The sequence below is a fragment of the Grampus griseus genome, assembly GCF_964374135.1.
Source record: "Grampus griseus genome assembly, chromosome: 6".
NCBI classification, from domain to species: Eukaryota; Metazoa; Chordata; class Mammalia; order Artiodactyla; family Delphinidae; genus Grampus; species Grampus griseus.
Genome location: NC_139000.1, coordinates 82,480,466 through 82,502,823, shown reverse-complemented (window position 1 = coordinate 82,502,823; position 22,358 = coordinate 82,480,466). Strand labels below are relative to the sequence as shown.

Here is a 22,358-nt window from a genome sequence, read left to right as displayed (position 1 = left end):
TCAGAAAAGAAGAAGTAAAGCTGTCACTGTTTGCAGATGACATGATACTATACATAGAGAATCCTAAAGATGCTACCAGAAAACTGCTAGAGCTAATCAATGAATTCGGTAAAGTAGCAGGATACAAAATTAATGCACAGAAATCTCTGGCATTCCTATACACTAATGATGAAACATCTGAAAGTGAAATCAAGAAAACACTCCCATTTGCCATTACAACAAAAAGAATAAAATATCTAGGAATAATCCTACCTATGGAGACAAAAGACCTGTATGCAGAAAATTATGAGACACTGATGAAAGAAATTAAAGATGATACAAATAGATGGAGAGATATACCATGTTCTTGGATTGGAAGAATCAACGTTGTGAAAATGACTATACTACCCAAAGCAATCCACAGATTCAATGCAATCCCTATCAAACTACCACTGGTAGTTTTCACAGAACTAGAACAAAAAATTTCACAATTTGTATGGAAACACAAAAGACCCCGAATAGCCAAAGCAATCTTGAGAACGAAAAACGGAGCTGGTGGAATCAGGCTCCCTGACTTCAGACTATACTACAAAGCTACAGTAATCAAGACAGTATTGTACTGGCACAAAAACAGAAAGATTGATCAATGGAACAGGATAGAAAGCCGAGAGATAAACCCACAAATATATGGTCACCTTATCTTTGATAAAGGAGGCAGGAATGTACAGTGGAGAAAGGACAGCCTCTTCAATAAGTGGTGCTGGGAAAACTGGACAGGTACATGTAACAGTATGAGATTAGATCACTCCCTAACACCATACACAAAAATAAGCTCAAAATGGATTAAAGACCTAAATGTAAGGGCAGAAACTATCAAACTTTTAGAGGAAAACATAGGCAGAACACTCTATGACATAAATCACAGCAAGATCCTTTTTGACCCACCTCCTAGAGAAATGGAAATAAAAACAAAAATAAACAAATGGGACCTAATGAAACTTCAAAGCTTTTGCACAGCAAAGGAAACCATAAACAAGACCAAAAGACAACCCTCAGAATGGGAGAAAATATTTGCAAATGAAGCAACTGACAAAGGATTAATCTCCAAAATTTATAAGCAGCTCATGCAGCTCAATAACAAAAAAACAAACAACCCAATCCAAAAATGGGCAGAAGACCTAAATAGACATTTTTCCAAAGAAGATATACAGAGTGCCAACAAACACATGAAAGAATGCTCAACTTCATTAATCATTAGAGAAATGCAAATCAAAACTACAATGAGATATCATCTCACACCAGTCAGAATGGCCATCATCAAAAAATCTAGAAACAATAAATGCTGGAGAGGGTGTGGAGAAAAGGGAACCCTCTTGCACTGTTGGCTGGGAATGTAAATTGATACAGCCACTGTGGAGAACAGTATGGAGGTTCCTTAAAAAACTACAAATAGAACTACCATATGACCCAGCAATCCCATTACTGGGCATATACCCTGAGAAAACCATAATTCAAAAAGAGTCATGCACCAAAATGTTCATTGCAGCTCTATTTACAATAGCCAAGACATGGAAACAACCTAAGCATCCATCTTCGGATGAATGGATAAAGAAGAATGTGGCACATATATACAATGGAATATTACTCAGCCATAAAAAGAAACGAAATTGAGCTATTTGTAATGAGGTGGATAGACCTAGGGTGTGTCATACAGAGTGAAGTAAGTCAGGAAGAGAAAGACAAATACCATATGCTAACACATATATATGGAATTTAAGAAAAAAAATGTCATGAAGAACCTAGGGGTAAGACAGGAATAAAGACACAGACCTACTAGAGAATGGACTTGAGGATATGCGGAGGGGGAAGGGTAAGCTGTGACAAAGCGAGAGAAAGGCATGGGCATATATACACTACCAAACATAAGGTAGATAGCTAATGGGAAGCAGCTGCATAGCGCAGGGAGATCAGCTTGGTGCTATGTGACCGCCTGGAGGGGAGGGATAGGGAGGGTGGGAGGGAGGGAGACGCAAGATGGAAGAGATATGGGAACATATGTATATGTATAACTGATTCACTTTGTTATGAAGCAGAAACTAACACACCATTATAAAGCAATTATACTCCAAAAACGATGTAAAAAAAAAACGGTGCCAAAAAACATTTGCCACTTACTCTTCACTGAGAAGTAACTGGGTGTCTATATGAAAGCCTGCTTGGAATTAAAATTAAATTTTGATGTAATATTTAAGTGATTACACAATGAATTTCCAAAGCCACTTTCTATGCTTTTAGTCTTCCCTTACCATGTGAAAAAGTAAAATTTGTAAACCATAAAGTTTACTTGGTTCTCATTTCATTTCTGAACTCTTAGCAGAAAAATACTTAAAATAACTGAAACTTGAGCCAAGTTTCTGTTCATGTGTTCCCCAGTAAAGAATCAAGGTTAGTCTAAATGAAGAACCAAATAAAATTAGTCCTAATGCTAAATTAGAATTTCAACCCAGTTCAACTAGAAGAATATCTATTTTAGCAGGGGAAAAATTAAGTAGATTGTTGGGCACTTCGATTCAGGAATGCTACATACTGCCATGCAGTCCATGCTTTGTACAACTCCTGGGGGCACCATTAAGACTATCATCTATGTTAATGGAACCATCTGGAATTGTGCAGTGCACAACCTGTGCAGCCACTTCTGATGAATTCATGCTAAGTTATCGATTCCAGTCATTTTCAATTGTATTTTGAGTTCTATAATCTCAAACACCACTTCAAAGTAGCTTTGCATTACAAAATGCTAATATGCATTGTCAGAATTATTTGTAGCTGATATGACATTCCTGAGAAGGATCTTGAAAGTTGCCCTGCAGGTTGAGGGGTAATTCAGTGAATAAAGCAGGAGAATATCCCAGGAGCAGCCCTGGGAATATCATTTGCAGGACACCCACTCATCCCCTGAAGTCCTTTCTCTTTGCAAAGTCCCTGGACCTAATGGTGTCCCCTCAAGGTGAGGATTTTCCACCCCTGCTGAAGGAAAGGTTCTATAATCCCAAGAGAGCAAGTCATTCTTTGAACTGCTCAGTAATCTGTTACTTTAGAAGAACCCACTCAGATCCCCTTCTCACTGTGCCCTCAACCTACCATCTGAATTTGCAAGGCATCCGCCCACTAGAGTCTACTCTTCACTTCTAGACCTGACTCCAGGTCCCCAGGACCCAGAGTTCCCTCAACACAGGCCCCCCACACACTTGCTGGGACTAGGCAGCCTCTCCCCTACATTGGTCAGCTCCAGGCGGCCTCACCATCAGTGTGAGCTCCCTCCCTCTGACTCAAGACCCCAAGGGTGGGGTGACGACTGAGCAAGAACGGGTGGGCTGAGGTGTCCACATGCACACCCATCCCCTCTCATTATACCTCTCGCCATGTAGCCGGAGGCACAGGGCAGGGGACATGGCCGGGACCAGCTCTACCAAAACCACTATGTTCTGGCTTGGAACTCCAAGAGTCTGAGAATTTGATCTTCAGACCCAGGCTTTCAGGTCATTATGAACATACATTTGCCAAGGTAGGAGGATAGAACCTATTTAACAATTCCTTAACTGGATGTATATTTTTTAAGTATTTGGATATAAGTATGTGGATCCTCATTTGTACTAGATTAACCAACCAACCAACCAAGATTGCCTGAGGCCAAGGAGTTTAAGTTTTAAAACTGGGATAGTTCCGAACAAATCCTTGCAATTTGTCCAGGATGAGCGCTTTCCCTGGACATAGGACTTGTAGTGCTAAAATTGGGACCAGTCAGTCACCCTGATTTATTCTCATGCTCTCAGCAACTCCACATGTAGCCACCACCTGATTCCATAAGAAAGTAAAAAGACTCAGGATTCAGAGCCAGATGTATCTACACCACACACGTGAAAGGGTTTCAGTGAATATGACTGACATACAGGTGTATTCAGGTTCATCGCAGACAGGGAACACCCAAACACGTTACTCACACAAAGCCCCAGGAAGATCCAAAATGTCGAATCAATTTAATTTAGCAAATGTCAGGTACAGAAAACTGGGGTCTGGGGTGGGATCAAAAGGAAATAGGTTAGCTCAGAATCTGGAAAACAGGTCCTTTTCCAGACTTCCGATTCATATCAGTGCATGCCTTTTCTACCAAATTCACCATCAAAACCATTAGGTCATGTCTACACTTTCTGAGAAGCACTATATTTTCCTAGTTTCATTGTCCCAGATGCATGAGAAATATTGTCATTTCACTTTCATTGTCAGGATTAGCCAAATTTAGTGCAAGATTATGAAACTCACAGAAAGACAACGTAGGAGGAACAATAATGGGTTTTTTTTTTCCTTCCCTACCATACTGTACTATTTCTGACGAGCACCTACTCATCGAAAGAAAGAAACGCCTCTTTCTGTACGAAGGTTTAGGAGGCCTGCCGTGTGGACGGATGCACAGACCAGGACTTTATGAAAAGCCAGGGTCACATTACTCCAGCTGACCCCAGCTTATCAAGCAGATTATTTTGCTTCTAGCAACTTCTCAGTCAAGCTAACCTCCAGTGAGGTTTACACACCAATAGCACAGTAGTTATTAACATCATTTTAAATGCAGACACAGGAAAAAAAATCACCATTTCCTTTTTAGACTTTTGGCAATGGTCAAATTTTGAAGATACCCTGCCATTTTAAAGTCTAATTTACTTAGTTTAAATTCATTCATTATGTACCGTTATATGCTAAAGGTAGGAACCGCTGTTGGGAGATAATCAGGATTAAAAGGTGAGTGAGAAAAGACAAACATGAGCTAGAAGGGAAAAAGCCAGTGAAAAGAGAATGAATGAAAGATAAATGCACTTGAGTAATGCACTTGTCGTGGAGATTTGAGAAGGGTTATGTTTCCTTGAAGGCTATCCGAGTAGCTCTGTTTAAGTAAGAAATCTTAGACAGAGGTAGCAGAGGTGGCCTCAAGACCTAACGCTTCATGATGGGAATCTCCAGAATAAAATATGGACATCCTGGAACTCCCTTAACCCACTGGCATTCTGAACAAGCAGCAGACCATCTCTACCTCCACAGCTCACCCAAGAGCAGAAGCTACACCAACCAAAACCAGACGAGTGCCAATGTCTGCTTGTCTGATGTTCAAGTACTGTCTTCCCAAGAGTCTGCTGAGCATCTCCAGGTGCTACACTCACTAGTATCTCGTGCTTTTTTTTTTTATTATTAAAACAATAAGAATAACAACCATGTATTTGCCCTACTTCTTCAATTTGGGCAGTGCTTAGCGGGCTCCACGTGATGTTGACTGGGGCAGCCCAGCTGGGACTGCAAGATCCAAGTTGGCTTCCCTTCCCTCCATGCCCCTCGGCTGGTATGACCGGGACAGCTTGGGGCTGGCTGGGCTTCTCTCCATATCTTTGTAATCCTCCACAACCTCTTTCCCAAGGTTGGTGTTTATCTCCAGCCAACCTAAAGTCTAGACTCAGAACTGACACAGTGTTATTTCTCCCATTTGCTATTGGCCAAAAAAAAGTCAAAAGGTCAACCAAAGCTCAAGGGGAGGGAAAAAGGACTGCATCTCTTTATGGTCTGAGAAGATGGGTGCAACAAATTCTTCCATTTCTGTCAGTACCTCATTCTTGATCCAAGGCATGTTGTCAGGAATTATGGGAAGAGGACTAAGGTCCAGGGTGCAGCCTGAAATCTGAAACGCCCCAAGTGAAAAGAGCAATGGAAACTGTATTATAACCACACACACACTCCTGACAGAGCTTTGTATTCAACGTGCCACGTCTGCACCTCCAAGACACAGACCCTTTGGGCATTTAGGCTTCTAAACATGGATGATAAAATCATTTTTCTCCCCTCAACAATATCAAACCAAAGCACTCCGCCATCCTCTTAATTCCATGCTAAATGACTTCATGCAAGGACCTGTTTACTTCCATTTTCTAATCTCATTTATAGCTGGTGAGTAAATCTTATGACTTTATATAAATCTTCATGAGAAAATCTTTATGACTTTTTAACTGTAAAACTCTACAGTAAAAGGAAAAGCACATTTGTAGGATTAAAAAAAAACTGTGGGAAGATAGGTAGCCTGACCAGAGGGTTCACTTTCCATTCTGCTCTAAAGATAAAAATAATAGTGGAGGCCAAGAGACACATCTGTTTCTTTCCTTTAAGCTTTTAGTCTCTCTCTAATGCTCAAAAAAAATTTTTTTAAGACTTTTCTTGCAGTTCTTTTTGCAGACTCTTTCTAGTGTGATCTTAAAAAATATTTCAAAGAATTCCATATGATAAAGGCATAGCAAAAGATTTGTTCTTTTCAAATAAACTGCCCTTGCTTTGTCAACAGTGTTTTCTAACTCATGGCAGTCTGCCTTTTGATTTCCAGATCCTTCTCCTCTTCCCTGTCTAAATGGTAGGCTGAACTTGGGGCCTGAAAACGTCGGGGGTTCGGACGTCTGGGTTTTCTTTCTGGATGAACCATTACTGTGCCATGAAGCACTGGGAGCCTCTTCCCATTTTCTGTAACAAAGGAGTCTTCATCCGACAGAAGAGGATAATAGCATTGGCTTGGCAACTCCTCAGGAGCTTCAGGAGGCATAATTAATTAACATTAGTACTCTTGAGACAAAAAGAGCTATTTAAGTATAAATCTTAATTATCATGATTATTATGAGTCTATAGCTGAACCATACCCTTCTCCGTTTTTAAGGCAGAAAAGCAAGTAAAACTTTCTGTCCTTTCACTCCCAGGACAAGACATGGGTCCTGACAAATGGCCTTAAGAACAAGTAGTGGGGGGCTTTATATTTTCTTAATGTGTAACATTTGGAGAAATTTCCCCACCGTACATTCTTTGGCCTAAGTACACCAAACCTAAACAGGCCGGTTCGAGGGCAATTCTAAGTGCTGTAGAGAGCTCTAGCTCATCCAGACGTCATGAGTCTTCGGATAAAACGGCACAAATGAAAAGCCGTGGGGAAAACTCTTCCAATATTTATAGTTTGCTCCTGACGCGCATTTTGCATAGGAGGCAACTGCTCCCAAATTAGGCAGCATAAGTCACTGACTCCCACTGCTTATGTGAATGAGCATTCTTGAGCTGTGACATTCTTCCTGAATGAGTGGGCCTTAAAGGCACTCTTTATGTACAGCCTAAAGAATGGAAAGCTTTAAAACCCGGGTGTTTTATCATCTAGTGCTCTGGCTAGGCTTGTTCCAAGCCTAAAGTATTAATCATTTGATTAATGATTTCAACAGGAGAATCCACTCTTAAGCAATCAACGTGTTCACGTTTACAGTAATATCTGACCTTGAAAATTCTTAGAACTTGTGCTATCTAATCAAAAGATGCTAACAAAGGCTCCAGGTTTCTTCCTCATGGCACTCGCAAGCATTCTCTCTGCCATGAATTTCTGCTTAGAATTGTGCTTAAAAGGTGCCCTCACCACTCCTAATCTCCACTCAGTCTCCACCCACACATTCGTGCTCATGAAGGGACTTCTCTATAGGTGGGATTGAATTCCAGTGACATCCACATAATGGATCAATTTCATCTTAGACAAGTCTTATTTTTGACCTGTAAGCTAAATAGGATACAGCAGAATCTTTAGAGAATCCTCAGATAACCCCATGCTTTCTATGTTTGTGCCTGCACTGCTGTCTCTACTTATTCACTCTCCCAAGCCTCCTTAAGCCATCCTACCTTTTGCCAAGCCCAATTAGAGTGCATCTCTGTGCACCAACTATTCCATATTTTTATCATTATTGCTGGTTAATACCCTTGGAGAGTCAGTGAGGTAACCTCGATGGATGCCTGACCAGTTCTTTCAGTGCTCACACCCCACCACCACCACCACTGACCCTGGCTAGGTTCTGCAGGGCAGAAGCGAACTATCCTTACTACTCAAAGTGTGGTCCATGGATTTTGAGCACCATCTGGGAGCTTGTTAGAAATGCAGACTCTAAGCCCTTCTCCAGACTCATAGCATCAGAATCTGCATTTAACAGGATTCCCAGGAGATCTAATTGCTCATCAGAGTTTAAGAAACCCTGGTTTACAACTCCATGGCAAGTCTGACCAAAGTCAAAAGGCCCCAAGTGAAGCGTAGAGCAAACCTGAAAATAGCATACCTAAATATTGAGGGGGGAGGGCAGCGACTGCAGAAAATATTAGGGGTAAGGGCAAGAGGTGTGTTTTGTCCCCAGTGGCACATGTCTGGACCCCACTCCAAATGGAGAGGGGGAGGAGACAGCTTAGACACCTGAGAGAGCTCACATTCACCCACCCTCTCTAGGAGCCCAACGCTGACTTAGTTTTCTCCTGAAAGGGCCTAGTCTAGAAAGCTCAGGTAGTCAGGGGGCAGAGTCTGGAGGTCCTCTTCTCTGGGCAAGCCCAAGCCTCTAGATGAGGGAGGACAAAGCTGAGAGAAAAGCGTTTCTGGTCAGCAAGTTTCTTCCTAAAGGCTACAGAGCATAAGCACAAAGGGACGTGAGGATGGGTACCGTGTCATTATGCTCTCACACCTCCCTCAGGAGAGGACCACACTGAGCTCCTCCCTATTCTGGGTCAGGTACCCTGAGGGCACTCCCAGACGCTCATCTTCACAACCACCTTCTAAGGAGGTGCTAGAACCCTACATTTTACAGAGAAGCAAAGCTAAGTTTAGAGGTGGTAAGAAAATCACTCAAAGCCACACAGGTCGTGAAAGACAGAACTCTTATGTGAATCAGATCTGAGTTCCAAACCCAAACCCTTCCCCCTGTGCCAAGCTTCCTTTGGAATAATGAGGAGAGGGGGAAAACTATGTTTAAATTCCAAGCTCAAACACCAGATATGAATGAGTCATTTGGATCCACAGCAAAAGACAGGAGTTATCTCATTAAAAGTAAAATTCTTGAGGTTCTACCTATTCCACTTAGTTTTTCTGTTCAACAGCTTCCACAAAAAGAGAACATTCGAAGGGGTGCTTAATTCTTTATTGCCTGCCATTTGTGCACACCTTCAGCTGAACAGCTTTCCTTCCTGCCTTCCATGAGTAGATCCTGCCTAATAGCGGGACGGGGACATCCCTGGGAATTAGAAGCCAGGGTAAAGACCACCACAAACAGAAGCAGGGACAGAAATGAAAGCCCAAGTGTTTCTTCATCTTTCATCATTTTATGGGTGGTTGCAGTGTTTTCTATTATTGGGAGAAAGGGCTTTGTTTTATTGCCTGTTGGTGGGTAGCCCAGCGCCCTCTGTTTGTTAACCCTCCAGACAGATCTGACAAATTGTTCAAAATCCTAGGATTCTAGTACAACAGGATGTTAAGCAAGACTCTCCTGCCTTAGTAACCGACACCAAAGTGAACATGAGACACTCACAGGCGGAATTCACAAAGGAAATGGCTGAGAACTGAATCCACTGTCCTTTGAAACATCTGATTCACGCTGAGACTTCAAAAGGTCCCAGAGAGAAGAGAAAAAGGAAGGACTTATAAAGAAGTTTCTTTGGGGAGAAGTGTTGCCAACGTCACCACCCCACCATGGGGCTTCCACCGGCTGCGCTTGAGGACGTGTCCTGTGTTCTCTGCAGGCGAAAGGCTCAGAGGACAAGTGTCTGGCTCTGCCAGAGAAGGCTCAGGCCACCTGTGGTGGAACGTTTGGGTTCCACCTGTACACCCAGAAATGTCAGGCAGGACAAGGGATCACTAGGGTTCCGCGTGGACCAGATGGAGGAAGTCTGCACAGGGAGTCCAGAGGGCCAGAGGGACCCCAAAAGCACAAAGCTTCATTCCTGGGTGCTGAGGAAGGAGGTGCTTCCAGCAGCCAGAACAGAAATGCATTTATGTCGTGGGAACTGCAGGAGAGGGTGCTGCAGAGAGAGGAATCTCCACAAAGGTCTCCAGGAAACAAGATCGGTGAATCGGCATTGAACACCGCCAGGTCCCAAGAGCACAGAGCCACCAGCCAGCACACTTCCCCGCCCTCTGTACCCCAAGCCCAACCCCTCCGCCTCATTAGCGAGCTCCAGCCCCCGCCCCCATGCTGCCAGCCCGAACTGGGAGGGGAGAGGACACTGACCCTCAAACCAAGTCCAGAGTTGGTTTCTAACTCAGAAGAGACATCCTGTTTCTCAGTTGAGATTTTGTCTGCAACCTCAAGTGACCAAAGGATTGTCTGTTACTCAACAATGAGCAGAAAAATCTTACTTGGGTCAGAGCTCCCATCCAGACCAGTGACTCTCACACTTGGCTGTACATCGGAGTCACTGGGAATCTCAAAAATGAAAAATGCCAAAGCCGGAGCCACTGAATCAGAATTGCCAGAGATGGGCCCCAGGAATGTGTCTTAAACAATGAAATAAGATAAAACAACAATTAAAACTCACCGGTTGATTCTAACGTGCAATGCTACTGTTCTAGGAACCCGAGAAGATTACTCTTACTGACTAAATTGTAAAGGGCCGATGGAAAACCAAAACAAAATGAAATTAATTTGACTGTCACCAGTTGTGCTCTTCCATGTGTTAGAAAGATAAACACCACCGTTCTCTAGATTGCACTGCATGTCGTGCTTTAGACATAACTCAAAACTGACCAGAGCAGAGTTCAGTTCTAAGCATGGGATCCAAAACAATCCATCTAGTGTTTGAAGTTTGGGAAAGTCTTTCCTCCCTTTCTCAGTTGCTAGCCAGGCTGCCAATGATGATCAGATAGAAAAAGCACTGGCCTGGTACCCGGGCCCTGCTGACATCCGGAGACCTGATAACACCTGTCCCTCCTCACAGCACCCTGGCTAGGGCTGGTGTCTGGTGTCGGACTCTGCAAGGTCCCAGCACCCTGGAGAGACGTTATATGGGGATCTTTACTGCCTTCCTCCCAACCTCACATGCCATCAATGGCACCCTCCTGGCCTGGCTGATGCTGGCTCGGGGTCTCTCTGCCCCATCCTTGCTCCAAGTGGAAAGCAGAGTGTCTGCCACCACATCCCGCGTTCCCACACCATGCTGTGCGAGAGGCAATCGGGACTGTCACTAGGTTCAGTCAGCCATCATCTTCCATGCTCATCCATTTTTCTTTTATCAGGGACTTTTTATTTGTTTTTATTTCTGTTTTAATTTCTTTCAACACGCTTCACTCTCTATCTCCAAATAGCGGGTGAATTCCTAAGCAAAGGGACCATTTCACAGAAATTTCAGTTCTGAGCTGAATGAGGAATACACATGCAAGGACGAAAGAGCTGCCATATTAATTCTTCTGGCTTCATACGGTGATGCAACCAGCTTCACAGGGATCCCAAGCTGCTTGCTTCCTGGTAAGTCCAGAAACTCCCAGTGTGAAAGAAGGGGATCTCATCAAAACAACTAGGAAAAAAAAGTAGCTGAAACTTCTTATCATAAAGATTTGTGGGAGCTAAACTTCTTGAGCAATTACTATAAGATGACAGCAGAAATACTGAAGGGCTATAAATCCAAATGTGACCTGATGTCCTTAACTTGGAATGTACATTTAGACCAGAAGGGAAATTACATATATATATGCTATTTGTCTATTTTTCTTTAGTTTTAAAGAGGGTTAAGAGGGAAAGAAAACAATTCTAAGAAAAGCCATTACCTGTGGGCTACGGCTACAAATCTCATAAATACCCACAAAGATTCTATCACACAAAGCCAAGTAAGATCACACTCTAATTGGTCAAAGTGGTTTATGGCCCATAAGGGCCATTTATATCCATGATCAACCCGGGCCAAGTCTCTTTCATTTCCACTTTCATTTATTACTCCTTGATAGCTGGTCCTTGAGTAAATACTTAAAAAGAAAAAAAAATCAGACTTTTCTAAAAGCCGTATTTACATTGAAGATCTGATAAAAAGGAATAAATGAACAAGAAAATGGAAAAAAAAAGGAGAGAAGAAAACATCTTTATAAAATGTTGCTTAATTTTTGTTTTAGATAAATACACATTTCCTTTTAAGGGAATATTTGAGAGACTCCAAAATATTCTTATGCCAGAAAACCATTCTTTCCTATCACTAGCTAAGTTAAAACTAACAAAGTGATCGATAAAAATGAGGCCACAGAGATAAGAGGAGATAAGTTCTACCAAATATTGGTACCATACAGAAATGTTCAAAAGAAAATACATCAAAATCTTATCTAAAATAGAAGCTACTGGCTTTACACTGACAGAACAGTGCTCATATCAAAGCACACAGACCACTTCTAAAACTTTTAAACACTAGACCTTCACCCTGGAATCAAGTTCACCTCCAACTGTTTCAAAAGTCAGTTGTTGGCCAAATTCACATAAAGTCTGAAGTTTAGTTAAGAGTAACATACCAATGTCAGTTTCTTAGTTTTGACAAATGTAAGTAATGCAAGATGTTAGCATCAGGGAAACAAGGTGAGGCGTATCTGGGAACTCTGGATACCATCTTTGCAACTTTTCGGTATATTTAAAATTATTCACAAATCAAAAGTTTATTTAAAAACAGACAAAAAGCACTTGTCCCAAAAGCAGTCTCTGAATTTAACTATAAAGCTGTTATCCCTCCAAACATGCAGGAAAAGAAACATAGCAATCTAGCTATTTACTACAGCAAATGTAGCCAAGCAACTAAACTCGCAATTAAGAGGAAGATTTAATGAAACAGACAACAACTGCCAAGGTATCTGGTTAAGTCATCCAAACATAGCTTCTTTTATGTGCTCCTGAAATGTTGTTTGTAAATCAAACTTATATAATTCAAATCACATTTTGAGCACACTAAGGAAGCCTGTGCATTTAAAAAGCTGTTGAGGGGCTTTTTGGAAGATGGAAGAAGAGTAAGACGTGGAGATCACCTTCCTCCCCACAGATACATCAGAAATACATCTACACGTGGAACAACTCCTACAGAACACCTACTCAACACTGGCAGAAGACCTCAGACCTCCCAAAAGGCAAGAAACTCCCCACGTACCTGGGTAGGGCAAAAGAAAAAAGAATAAACAGAGACAAAAGAATAGGGACAGGACCTGCACCAGTGGGAGGGAGCTGTGAAGGAGGACAGGTTTCCACACACTAGGAGCCCCTTCGCGCGTGGAGACTGCGGGTGGCAGAGGGGGAAAGCTTCGGAGCTGCGGAGGAGAGCACAGGAACAGGGGTGCAGAGGGCAAAGCGCAGAGATTCCCTCACAGAGGATCGGGGCCGACCGGCACTCACCAGCCCGAGAGGCTTGTCTGCTCACCCGCCGGGGCAGGCGGGGCTGGGAGCTGAGGCTCGGGCTTCGGTCGGAGTGCACGGAGAGGACTGGCAGCATGAACACAGCTTGAAGGGGTTAGTGCACCACGGCTAGCCAGGAGGGAGTCCGGGGAAAAGTCTGGACCTGCCGAAGAGGCAAGAGACTTTTTCTTCCCCCTTGGTTTCCTGGTGCGCGAGGAGAGGGGATTAAAATCGCTGCTTAAAGGAGCTCCAGAGACGGGAGCGAGCCGCGGCTAACAGCGCGGACCCCAGAGACGGGCATGAGACGCTAAGGCTGCTGCTGCCGACACCAAGAAGCCTGTGTGCGAGCACAGGTCACTATCCAAACCTCCCTTCCGGGGAGGCTGTGCAGCCCGCCACTGCCAGGATCCCGTGATCCAAGGACAACTTCCCCGGGAGAACGCACGGCGTGCCTCAGTCTGGTGCGACGTCGCGCCGGTGCAACGTCACGCCAGCCTCTGCGCCGCAGGCTCCACCCGCACTCCGAGCCCCTCCCTCCCGCCGGCCTGAGTGAGCCAGAGCCCCCGAATCAGCGGCTCCTTTAACCCCGTCCTGTCTGAGCGAAGAACAGATGCCCTCCGGCGACCTACACTTAGAGGCGGGGCCATATCCAAAGCTGAGCCCCGGGAACTGTGCGAACAAAGAAGAGAAAGGGAAATCTCTCCCAGCAGCCTCAGGAGCAGCGGATTTAATCTCCACAATCAACTTGATGTACCCTGCATCTGTGGAATACCTGAATAGACAACAAATCTTCCCAAATTGAGGAGATGGACTTTGAGAGCAAGATTTATGATTTTTCCCCCTTTCCTCTTTTTGTGAGTGTGTATGTGTATGCTCCTGTGTGAAATTTTGTCTGTACAGCTTTGCTTTCACCATTTGTCCTAGGGTTATATCCGTCCGTTTTTTGTGTTGTTTTTTTCTTTTACTTAAAAAATTTTTTTCTTAAAAATTATTTTTTATTTTAATAAATTTATTTTATCTTACTTTATTTTATTTTATCCCCTTTCTTTCTTCCTTTCTACTTTTTCTCCCTTTTATTCTGAGCCGTGTGGATGAAAGGCTCTTGGTGCTCCAGCCAGGAGTCAGTGCTATGCCTCTGAGCTGGGAGAGCTAACTTCAGGACAGTGGTCCACAACAGACCTCCCAGCTCCATGCAATATCAAATGGCGAAAATCTCCCAGATATCTCCATCTCTACACCAACACCCAGCTTGTCTCAACGACCAGCAAGCTACACTGCTAGACACCCTACGCCAAACAACTAGCAAGACAGGAACACAACCCCATCCATTAGCAGAGAGGCTGCCTAAAATGATAAGTCCACAGGCACCCCAAAACACACCACCACACGTGGACCTAACCACCAGAAAGACAAGATCCAGCCTCATCCACCAGAACACAGACATTAGTCCCCTCCACGAGGAAGCCTACACAACCCACTGAACCAACCTTAGCCACTGGGGACAGACACCAAAAACAATGGAAACGACGATCCTGCAGCCTGCGAAAAGGAGACCCCAAACACAGTAAGTTAAGCAAAATGAGAAGACAGAAAAACACAAAGCAGATGAAGGAGCAAGGTAAAAACCCACCAAACCTAACAAATGAGAGGAAATAAGCAGTCTACCTGAAAAAGAATTCAGAATAATGATAGTAACGATGATCCAAAATCTTGGAAACAGAATAGAGAAAATGCAAGAAACATTTAACAAGGACCTAGAAGAACGAAAGATGAAACAAGCAACGATGAACAACACAATAAATGAAATGAAAAATACTCTAGACTGGTTCAATAGCAGAATAACTGAGGCAGAAGAACGGATAAGTGACCTGGAAGACAAAATAGTGGAAATAACTACTGCAGAGCAGAATAAAGAAAAAAGAATGAAAACAACTGAGGACAGTCTCAGAGACCTTTGGGACAACATTAAACGCACCAACATTCGAATTATAGGGGTTCCAGAAGAAGAAGAGAAAAAAAAAAGGGACTGAGAAGACATTTGAAGAGATTATAGTTGAAAACTTCCCTAATATGGGAAAGGAAATAGTTAATCAAGTCCAGGAATCACAGAGAGTCCCATACAGGATAAATCCAAGGAGAAATACTCCAAGACACATATTACTCAAACTGTCAAAAATTAAATACAAAGAAAACATATTAAAAGCAGCAAGGGAAAAACAACAAATAACACACAAGGGAATCCCCATAAGGTTAACAGCTGATCTTTCAGCAGAAACTCTGCAAGCCAGAAGGGACTGGCAGGACATATTTAAAGTGATGAAGGAGAAAAACCTGCAACCAAGATTACTCTACCCAGCAAGGATCTCATTCAGATTTGATGGAGAAATTAAAACCTTTACAGACAAGCAAAAGCTGAGACAGTTCAGCATCACCAAACCAGCTTTACAACAAATGCTAATGGATCTTCTCTAGGCAAGAAACACAAGAGAAGGAAAAGACCTACAATAACCCAAAACAATTAAGAAAATGGGAATAGGAACATACATATCGATAATTACCTTATATAAATGGATGAAATGCTCCCACCAAAAGACACAGACTGGCTGAATGGATACAAAAACAAGACCCATATATATGCTGTCTACAACAGACCACTTCACACTCAGAGACACACACACTGAAAGTGAGGGAATGGAAAAAGATATTCCATGCAAATGGAAATCAAAAAAAAGCTGGAGTAGCAATTCTCATATTAGAAAAAATAGACTTTAAAAAAAAGACTATTATAAGAGACAAAGAAGGATACTACATAATGATCAAGGGATCAATCCAAGAAGATATAACAATTGTAAATATTTATTCACCCAACAATACATAAGGCAAATACTAACAGCCATAAAAGGAGAAATCGACAGTAACACATTCATAGTAGGAGACTTTAACACCCACTTTCACCAATGGACAGATAATCTAAAATGAAAATAAATAAACACAAGCTTTAAAAGATACATTAAACAAGACGGACTTAATTGATATTTATTGGACATTCCATCCAAAACCAACAGAATACACATTTTTCTCAAGTGCTCATGGAACATTCTCCAGGATAGATCATATCTTGGGTCACAAATCAAGCCTTGGTAAATTTAAGAAAATTGAAATTGTATCAAGTATCATTTCCGACCACAACACTATGAGACTAGATATCAATTACAGGAAAAGTTCTGTAAAATATACAAACACATGGAGGCTAAACAATACACTACTTAATAACGAAGTGATCACTGAAGAAATCAAAGAGGAAATTAAAAAATACCTAGAAACAAATGACAATGGAGACACGACGACCCAAAACCTATGGGATGTAGCAAAAGCAGTTCTAAGAGGGAAGTTTATAGTAATACAATCCTACCTTAAGAAACAGGAAACATCTCAAATAAACAACCTAAGCTTGCACTTAGAGCAATTAGAGAAAGAAGAACAAAAAAATCCCAAAGTTAGCAGAAGGAAAGAAATCATAAAGATCAGATCAGAAATAAATGAAAAAGAAATGAAGGAAACAATAGCAAAGATCAATAAAACTAAAAGCTGGTTCTTTGAGAAGATAAACAAAATTGATAAACCATTAGCCAGACTTATCAGGAAAAAAAGGGAGAAGACTCAAATCAATAGATTAGAAATGAAAAAGGATAAGTAACAACTGACACTGTAGAAATACAAAAGATCATGAGAGGGCTTCCCTGGTGGTGCATTGGTTGAGAGTCCGCCTGCCGATGGAGGGGACACGGGTTCGTGCCCTGTTCCGGGAAGATCCCAAGTGCTGTGGAGCAGCTGGGTCCATAAACCATGGCCGCTGAGCCTGCACTTCCAGAGCCTGTGCTCCAAAACGGGAGAGGCCACAGCAGTGAGAAGCCCGCGTACCAAAAAAAAAAAGAAAAAAAGAAAAAAAAATCATGAGCGATTACTACAAGCAACTCCATGCCAATAAAATGGACAACCTGGAAGAAATGGACAAATCTTAGAAATGCACAACCTGCCAAGACTGAATCAGGAAGAAATTGAAAATATGAACAGACCAATCACAAGCACTGAAATTGAAACTGTGATTTAAAATCTTCCAACAAACAAAAGCCCAGGACCAGATGGCTTCACAGGCGAATTCTATCAAACATTTAGAGAAGAGTTAACACCTATCCTTCTCAAACTCTTCCAAAATATAGCACAGGGAGGAACACTTCCAAACTCATTCTACGAGGCCACCATCACCCTGATACCAAAACAAGACAAGGATGTCAGAAAGAAAACTACAGGCCAATATCACTGATGAACATAGATGCAAAACTCCTCAACAAAATACTAGCAAACAGAATCCAACAGCACATTAAGAGGATCATATACCATGATCAAGTGGGGTTTGTTCCAGGAATGCAAGGATTCTTCAATATATGCAAATCAATCAATGTGATAAACCATATTAACAAATTGAAGGAGAAAATCCATATGGTCATGTCAATACATGCAGAGAAAGCTTTCACCAAAATTCAACACCAATTTATGATAAAAACCCTCCAGAATGTAGGCATAGAGGGAACTTTCCTCAACATAAAAAGGCCATATATGACAAACCCACAGCCAGCATCATCCTCAATGGTGAAAAACGGAAAGCATTTCCACTTAGATCAGGAACAATACCAGGTTACCCACTCTCACCACTCTTATTCAACACAGTTTTGGAAGTTTTAGCCCCAGCAATCAGAGAAGAAAACGAAATAAAAGGAATACAAATCGGAAAAGAAGAAGTAAAGCTGTCACTGTTTGCAGATGACATGATACTATACATAGAGAATCCTAAAGATGCTACCAGAAAACTACTAGAGCTAATCAATGAATTTGGTAAAGTAGCAGGATACAAAATTAATGCACAGAAAATCTGGCATTCGTATACACTAATGATGAAAAATCTGAAAGTGAAATCAAGAAAATACTCCCAATTTACCATTGCAACAAAAAGAATAAAATATCTAGGAATAAACCTACCTAAGAAGACAAAAGATCTGTATGCAGAAAATTATGAGACATTGATGAAAGAAATTAAAGATGATACAAATAGATGGAGAGATATACCATGTTCTTGGATTGGAAGTATCAACGTTGTGAAAGTGACTATACTACCCAAAGCAATCTACAGATTCAATGCAAACCCTATCAAACTACCACTGGCATTTTTCACAGAACTAGAACAAAATATTTCACAATTTGTATGGAAACACAAAAGACCCCGAATAGCCAAAGCAATCTAGAGAAAGAAAAAAAGAGCTGGAGGAATCAGGCTCCCTGACTTCAGACTATACTACAAAGCTACAGTAATCAAGACAGTATTGTACTGGCACAAAAACAGAAAGATTGATCAATGGAACAGGATAGAAAGCCGAGAGATAAACCCACATACATATGGTCACCTTATCTTTGATAAAGGAGGCAGGAATGTACAGTGGAGAAAGGACAGCCTCTTCAATAAGTGGTGCTGGGAAAACTGGACAGGTACATGTAAAAGTATGAGATTAGAACACTCCCTAATACCATACAGAAAAATAAGCTCAAAATGGATTAAAGACCTAAATGTAAGGCCAGAAACTATCAAACTTTTAGAGGAAAACATAGGCAGAACACTCTATGATATAAATCACAGCAAGATCCTTTTTGACCCACCTTCTAGAGAAATGGACATAAAAAGAAAAATAAACAAATGGGACCTAATGAAACTTCAAAGCTTTTGCACAGCAAAGGAAACCATAAACAAGACCAAAAGACAACCCTCAGAATGGGAGAAAATATTTGCAAATGAAGCAACTGACAAAGGATTAATCTCCAAAATTTACAAGCAGCTCATGCAGCTCAATAACATAAAAACAAACAACCCAATCCAAAAATGGGCAGAAGACCTATATAGACATTTCTCCAAAGAAGATATACAGAGTGCCAACAAACACATGAAAGAATGCTCAACATCATTAATCATTAGAGAAATGAAAATCAAAACTACAATGAGATATCATCTCACACCAGTCAGAATGGCCATCATCAAAAAATCTAGAAACAATAAATGCTGGAGAGGGTGTGGAGAAAAGGGAACACTCTTGCACTGCTGGTGGGAATGTGAATTGGTACAGCCACTATGGAGAACAGTACGGAGGTTCCTTAAAAAACTACAAATAGAACTACCATATGACCAAGCAATCCCACTACTGGGCATATACGCTGAGAAAACCATAATTCAGAAAGAGTCATGTACCAAAATGTTCATCGCACCTTTATTTACAATAGCCAGGAGATGGAAACAACCTAAGTGTCCATCATTGGATGAATCGATAAAGAAGATGTGGCACATATATACAATGGAATATTACTCAGCCATAAAAACAAATGAAATTGAGTTATTTCTAGTGAGGTGGAAGGAACTAGAGTCTGTCATACAGAGTGAAGTAAGTCAGAAAGAGAAAGACAAATATCGTATGCTAACACATATATGGAATCTAAGAAAAAAAATGTCATGAAGAACCTAGGGGTAAGACAGGAATAAAGACACAGACCTACTAGAGAATGGACTTGAGGATATGGGGAGGGGGAAGGGTAAGCTGTGACAAAGTGAGAGAGTGGCATGGACATATATACACTACCAAATATAAAATAGATAGCTAGTGGGAAGCTGCCGCATAGCACAGGGAGATCAGCTTGGTGCTTTGTGACCACCTAGAGGGGTGGGATAGGGAGGGTGGGAGGGAGGGAGACGCAAGAGGGAAGAGATATGGGAACATATGTATATGTATAACTGATTCACTTTGTTATGAAGCAGAAACTAACACACCATTGTAAAGCAATTATACTCCAATAGAGATGCAAAAAAATAAAGAGTTTAAAATCAAAATAAATAAATAAATAAATAATTAAAATGCTGTTAAATAAATACCAGGATAACAGGAAGATGTATTGTGTAATGAGAATTATTGCCTTCTCGTTTGGTGAAGGTGGCTTGCAGCCATCACCTTTGTCCATGTGGCTGCCCTGTGAGCCACACTAGTACATGCTGCCCAAGCAGCCCCTACCCCATGGGCCTCCAAGTTTCTGTTTTCCCTTCCCCTCTGCAAGGCTGTTTTTGTGTGGCTTTGATTAACTCGGGACTATTATGGTGAGGAATTCTAATCATGTACAGGTCCCAGTATCCAGAGGGCTCAGTCTCTACAATAGTGCCAGGTATTTGGGCAACACAATCAATCAAGTAAGAATACTTCACTGAGCAAGAGTAACTGGAGCAGGTAAATGCATGACATCATCCCTGCTTTTACTGAGGCTCCCACTGAAATTCTTCTGCTGACCATGTACCGGACTCCTGATGCCAGCCATCCTTTTCCCAACCCAAACCATTGGTCAGATTGGAACTTTTACCACTCCTAGAAAAACAATTCAGGATCCCATCAAAGGATGCCACAACGCAGTCAGCCCAGGTAAGCAAAACATTCCACAACACTAGTTTCTCATCCATGGATGACAGAGCAGGATTCTGAGTCCCAAATGGATAAGGGACTAGAAAATATATCTTAAATAGTTCATGAGCCAACCAAATACAGTTCACCCACTCACAGATTTGTTTGGGTTTTGCCATTGTGGATACAAAATCTCATGTAACACTCGAGAGAAAAATAATGTGTGTTTATCAGAATATTGTTCAAAGTTATTCATCCCCATCACCTCCATGGAAAGAGTATGAATCCTTGCCCCTGGACTTGGCTTTGGCATGATGTTGTCAGTAATTGAGTGATATACCCTATCTTCTCCCCAGATGCAAAAACATCAGGTACTCACCATCATCGATTCCAGGCCAGCCCATGAAGTGAGCAGAAATCTGTTTCTCATCCTTCCCATACTCATTCTTGGCTACTAACTTGTAGTCCCCATTATTCATGTGAGTGGGATTATCCAGCTGGAGGCAGCCGTGGTACTCCGTGTGATTGGTAACATGGATTTTAGTACAGATGTATTTGGATTCATTCAAAATTGCCCCATTATAGAACCACTGAAGCGCTGGTTTGGGGTTGCCTTTCACAGTGAATGGAATGCACCAGTGGTGGTCTGAGGTTGGAGATTCGAGAAATGTGATAGTTGGAGCAACTAAATTGAAAAAGAGAGAGTTAATAGCATCAGAAAGCTCAGAATTCTCCCCATCTCCAGATCTCTGTGTCATCAATAGGGGATTTTTATTCAACCATTGTTTGGTTTAAGAAAACACATGACCCACAACTCTGGAATCCATCAATATTTTGTATCATCATCAAGGTTGATTTAACTTCTACAGAGAGCTTCAGAGAGACTCCTTTCCCTGCTCTGCTTAAAGCCCATGCATTGTAGTCATTTTCACATCTATTCAGTGTGAGAACCAACTCCAAACAGATCCCTGAGATTTCTGACAGTGGAAAGCGTTCATTTGAAGTTGACTTTGGTTTCTAATATATATGCCTTTGATACTAGGGAGATTAATCACCAAAACATTGAGGACTACTATTTTTACAGGACTTCACTAAATAATACAAATAACGACAAAACTGACTTTGCAAATCTTGCCTGAAGCCCTGATCTTGCATAACTTTTCTAAAACAAGTAAAACTGGTCAATGCAATGAATGTTGCTATCGATGTTGATTGACTATTATAAAGTCTGATAAACTGATAGTATTTTTCACCGATGGTCAATAGGAAACTCTCTTTAAAAGCACTACTTTTCATTACAGTACACCCATTTTTGCTGGAATTGGAGATATCAAAGTTTTGATCCTTTAAATGTCTGAGGTCCTATCTAAACCTGAACAAACAAACTAAAGATTATTTTAACCTGAAGTATAAAGCACTTTATTCTTAGGGGAAACAAACATTATCAAGTAGCATCTTTAAACAGAGTACTTATCCTGAGTGAAGCTATTTAAAATCCCTCATAATTGTTTATTTTTATGTGATCTGACTTTGATAATTATAAAATCAAGGACTGGAAGAGACCTTTGAGACCTAATAGCATCATTTTTCAGATGAAGAAACCCAAGTGCAATAAGGTTAAGTGACTTGGTCAAGGTTACTGAGTGAGGAAAATCTGGAACAGGAATCCAGATCTCCTAATACCTAA

At 41.5% G+C, this 22,358-nt stretch overlaps 1 protein-coding gene across 6 annotated transcripts in view; it reads right to left on the bottom strand.

The window, feature by feature from the left end:
* The window catches only part of NTRK2 (neurotrophic receptor tyrosine kinase 2), a gene marked incomplete at both ends in the record, with an annotated part of 377,341 nt that overhangs the window by 299,194 nt on the left and 55,789 nt on the right, over positions 1–22,358 (bottom strand). For all 6 annotated transcript variants that reach the window (XM_082655915.1, XM_082655916.1, XM_082655917.1 and 3 more), the window contains one exon: positions 21,051–21,356. In XM_082655915.1, the coding sequence (XP_082512041.1) occupies positions 21,051–21,356 (306 nt within the window). The remainder of the gene's footprint in view (positions 1–21,050; positions 21,357–22,358) is intronic.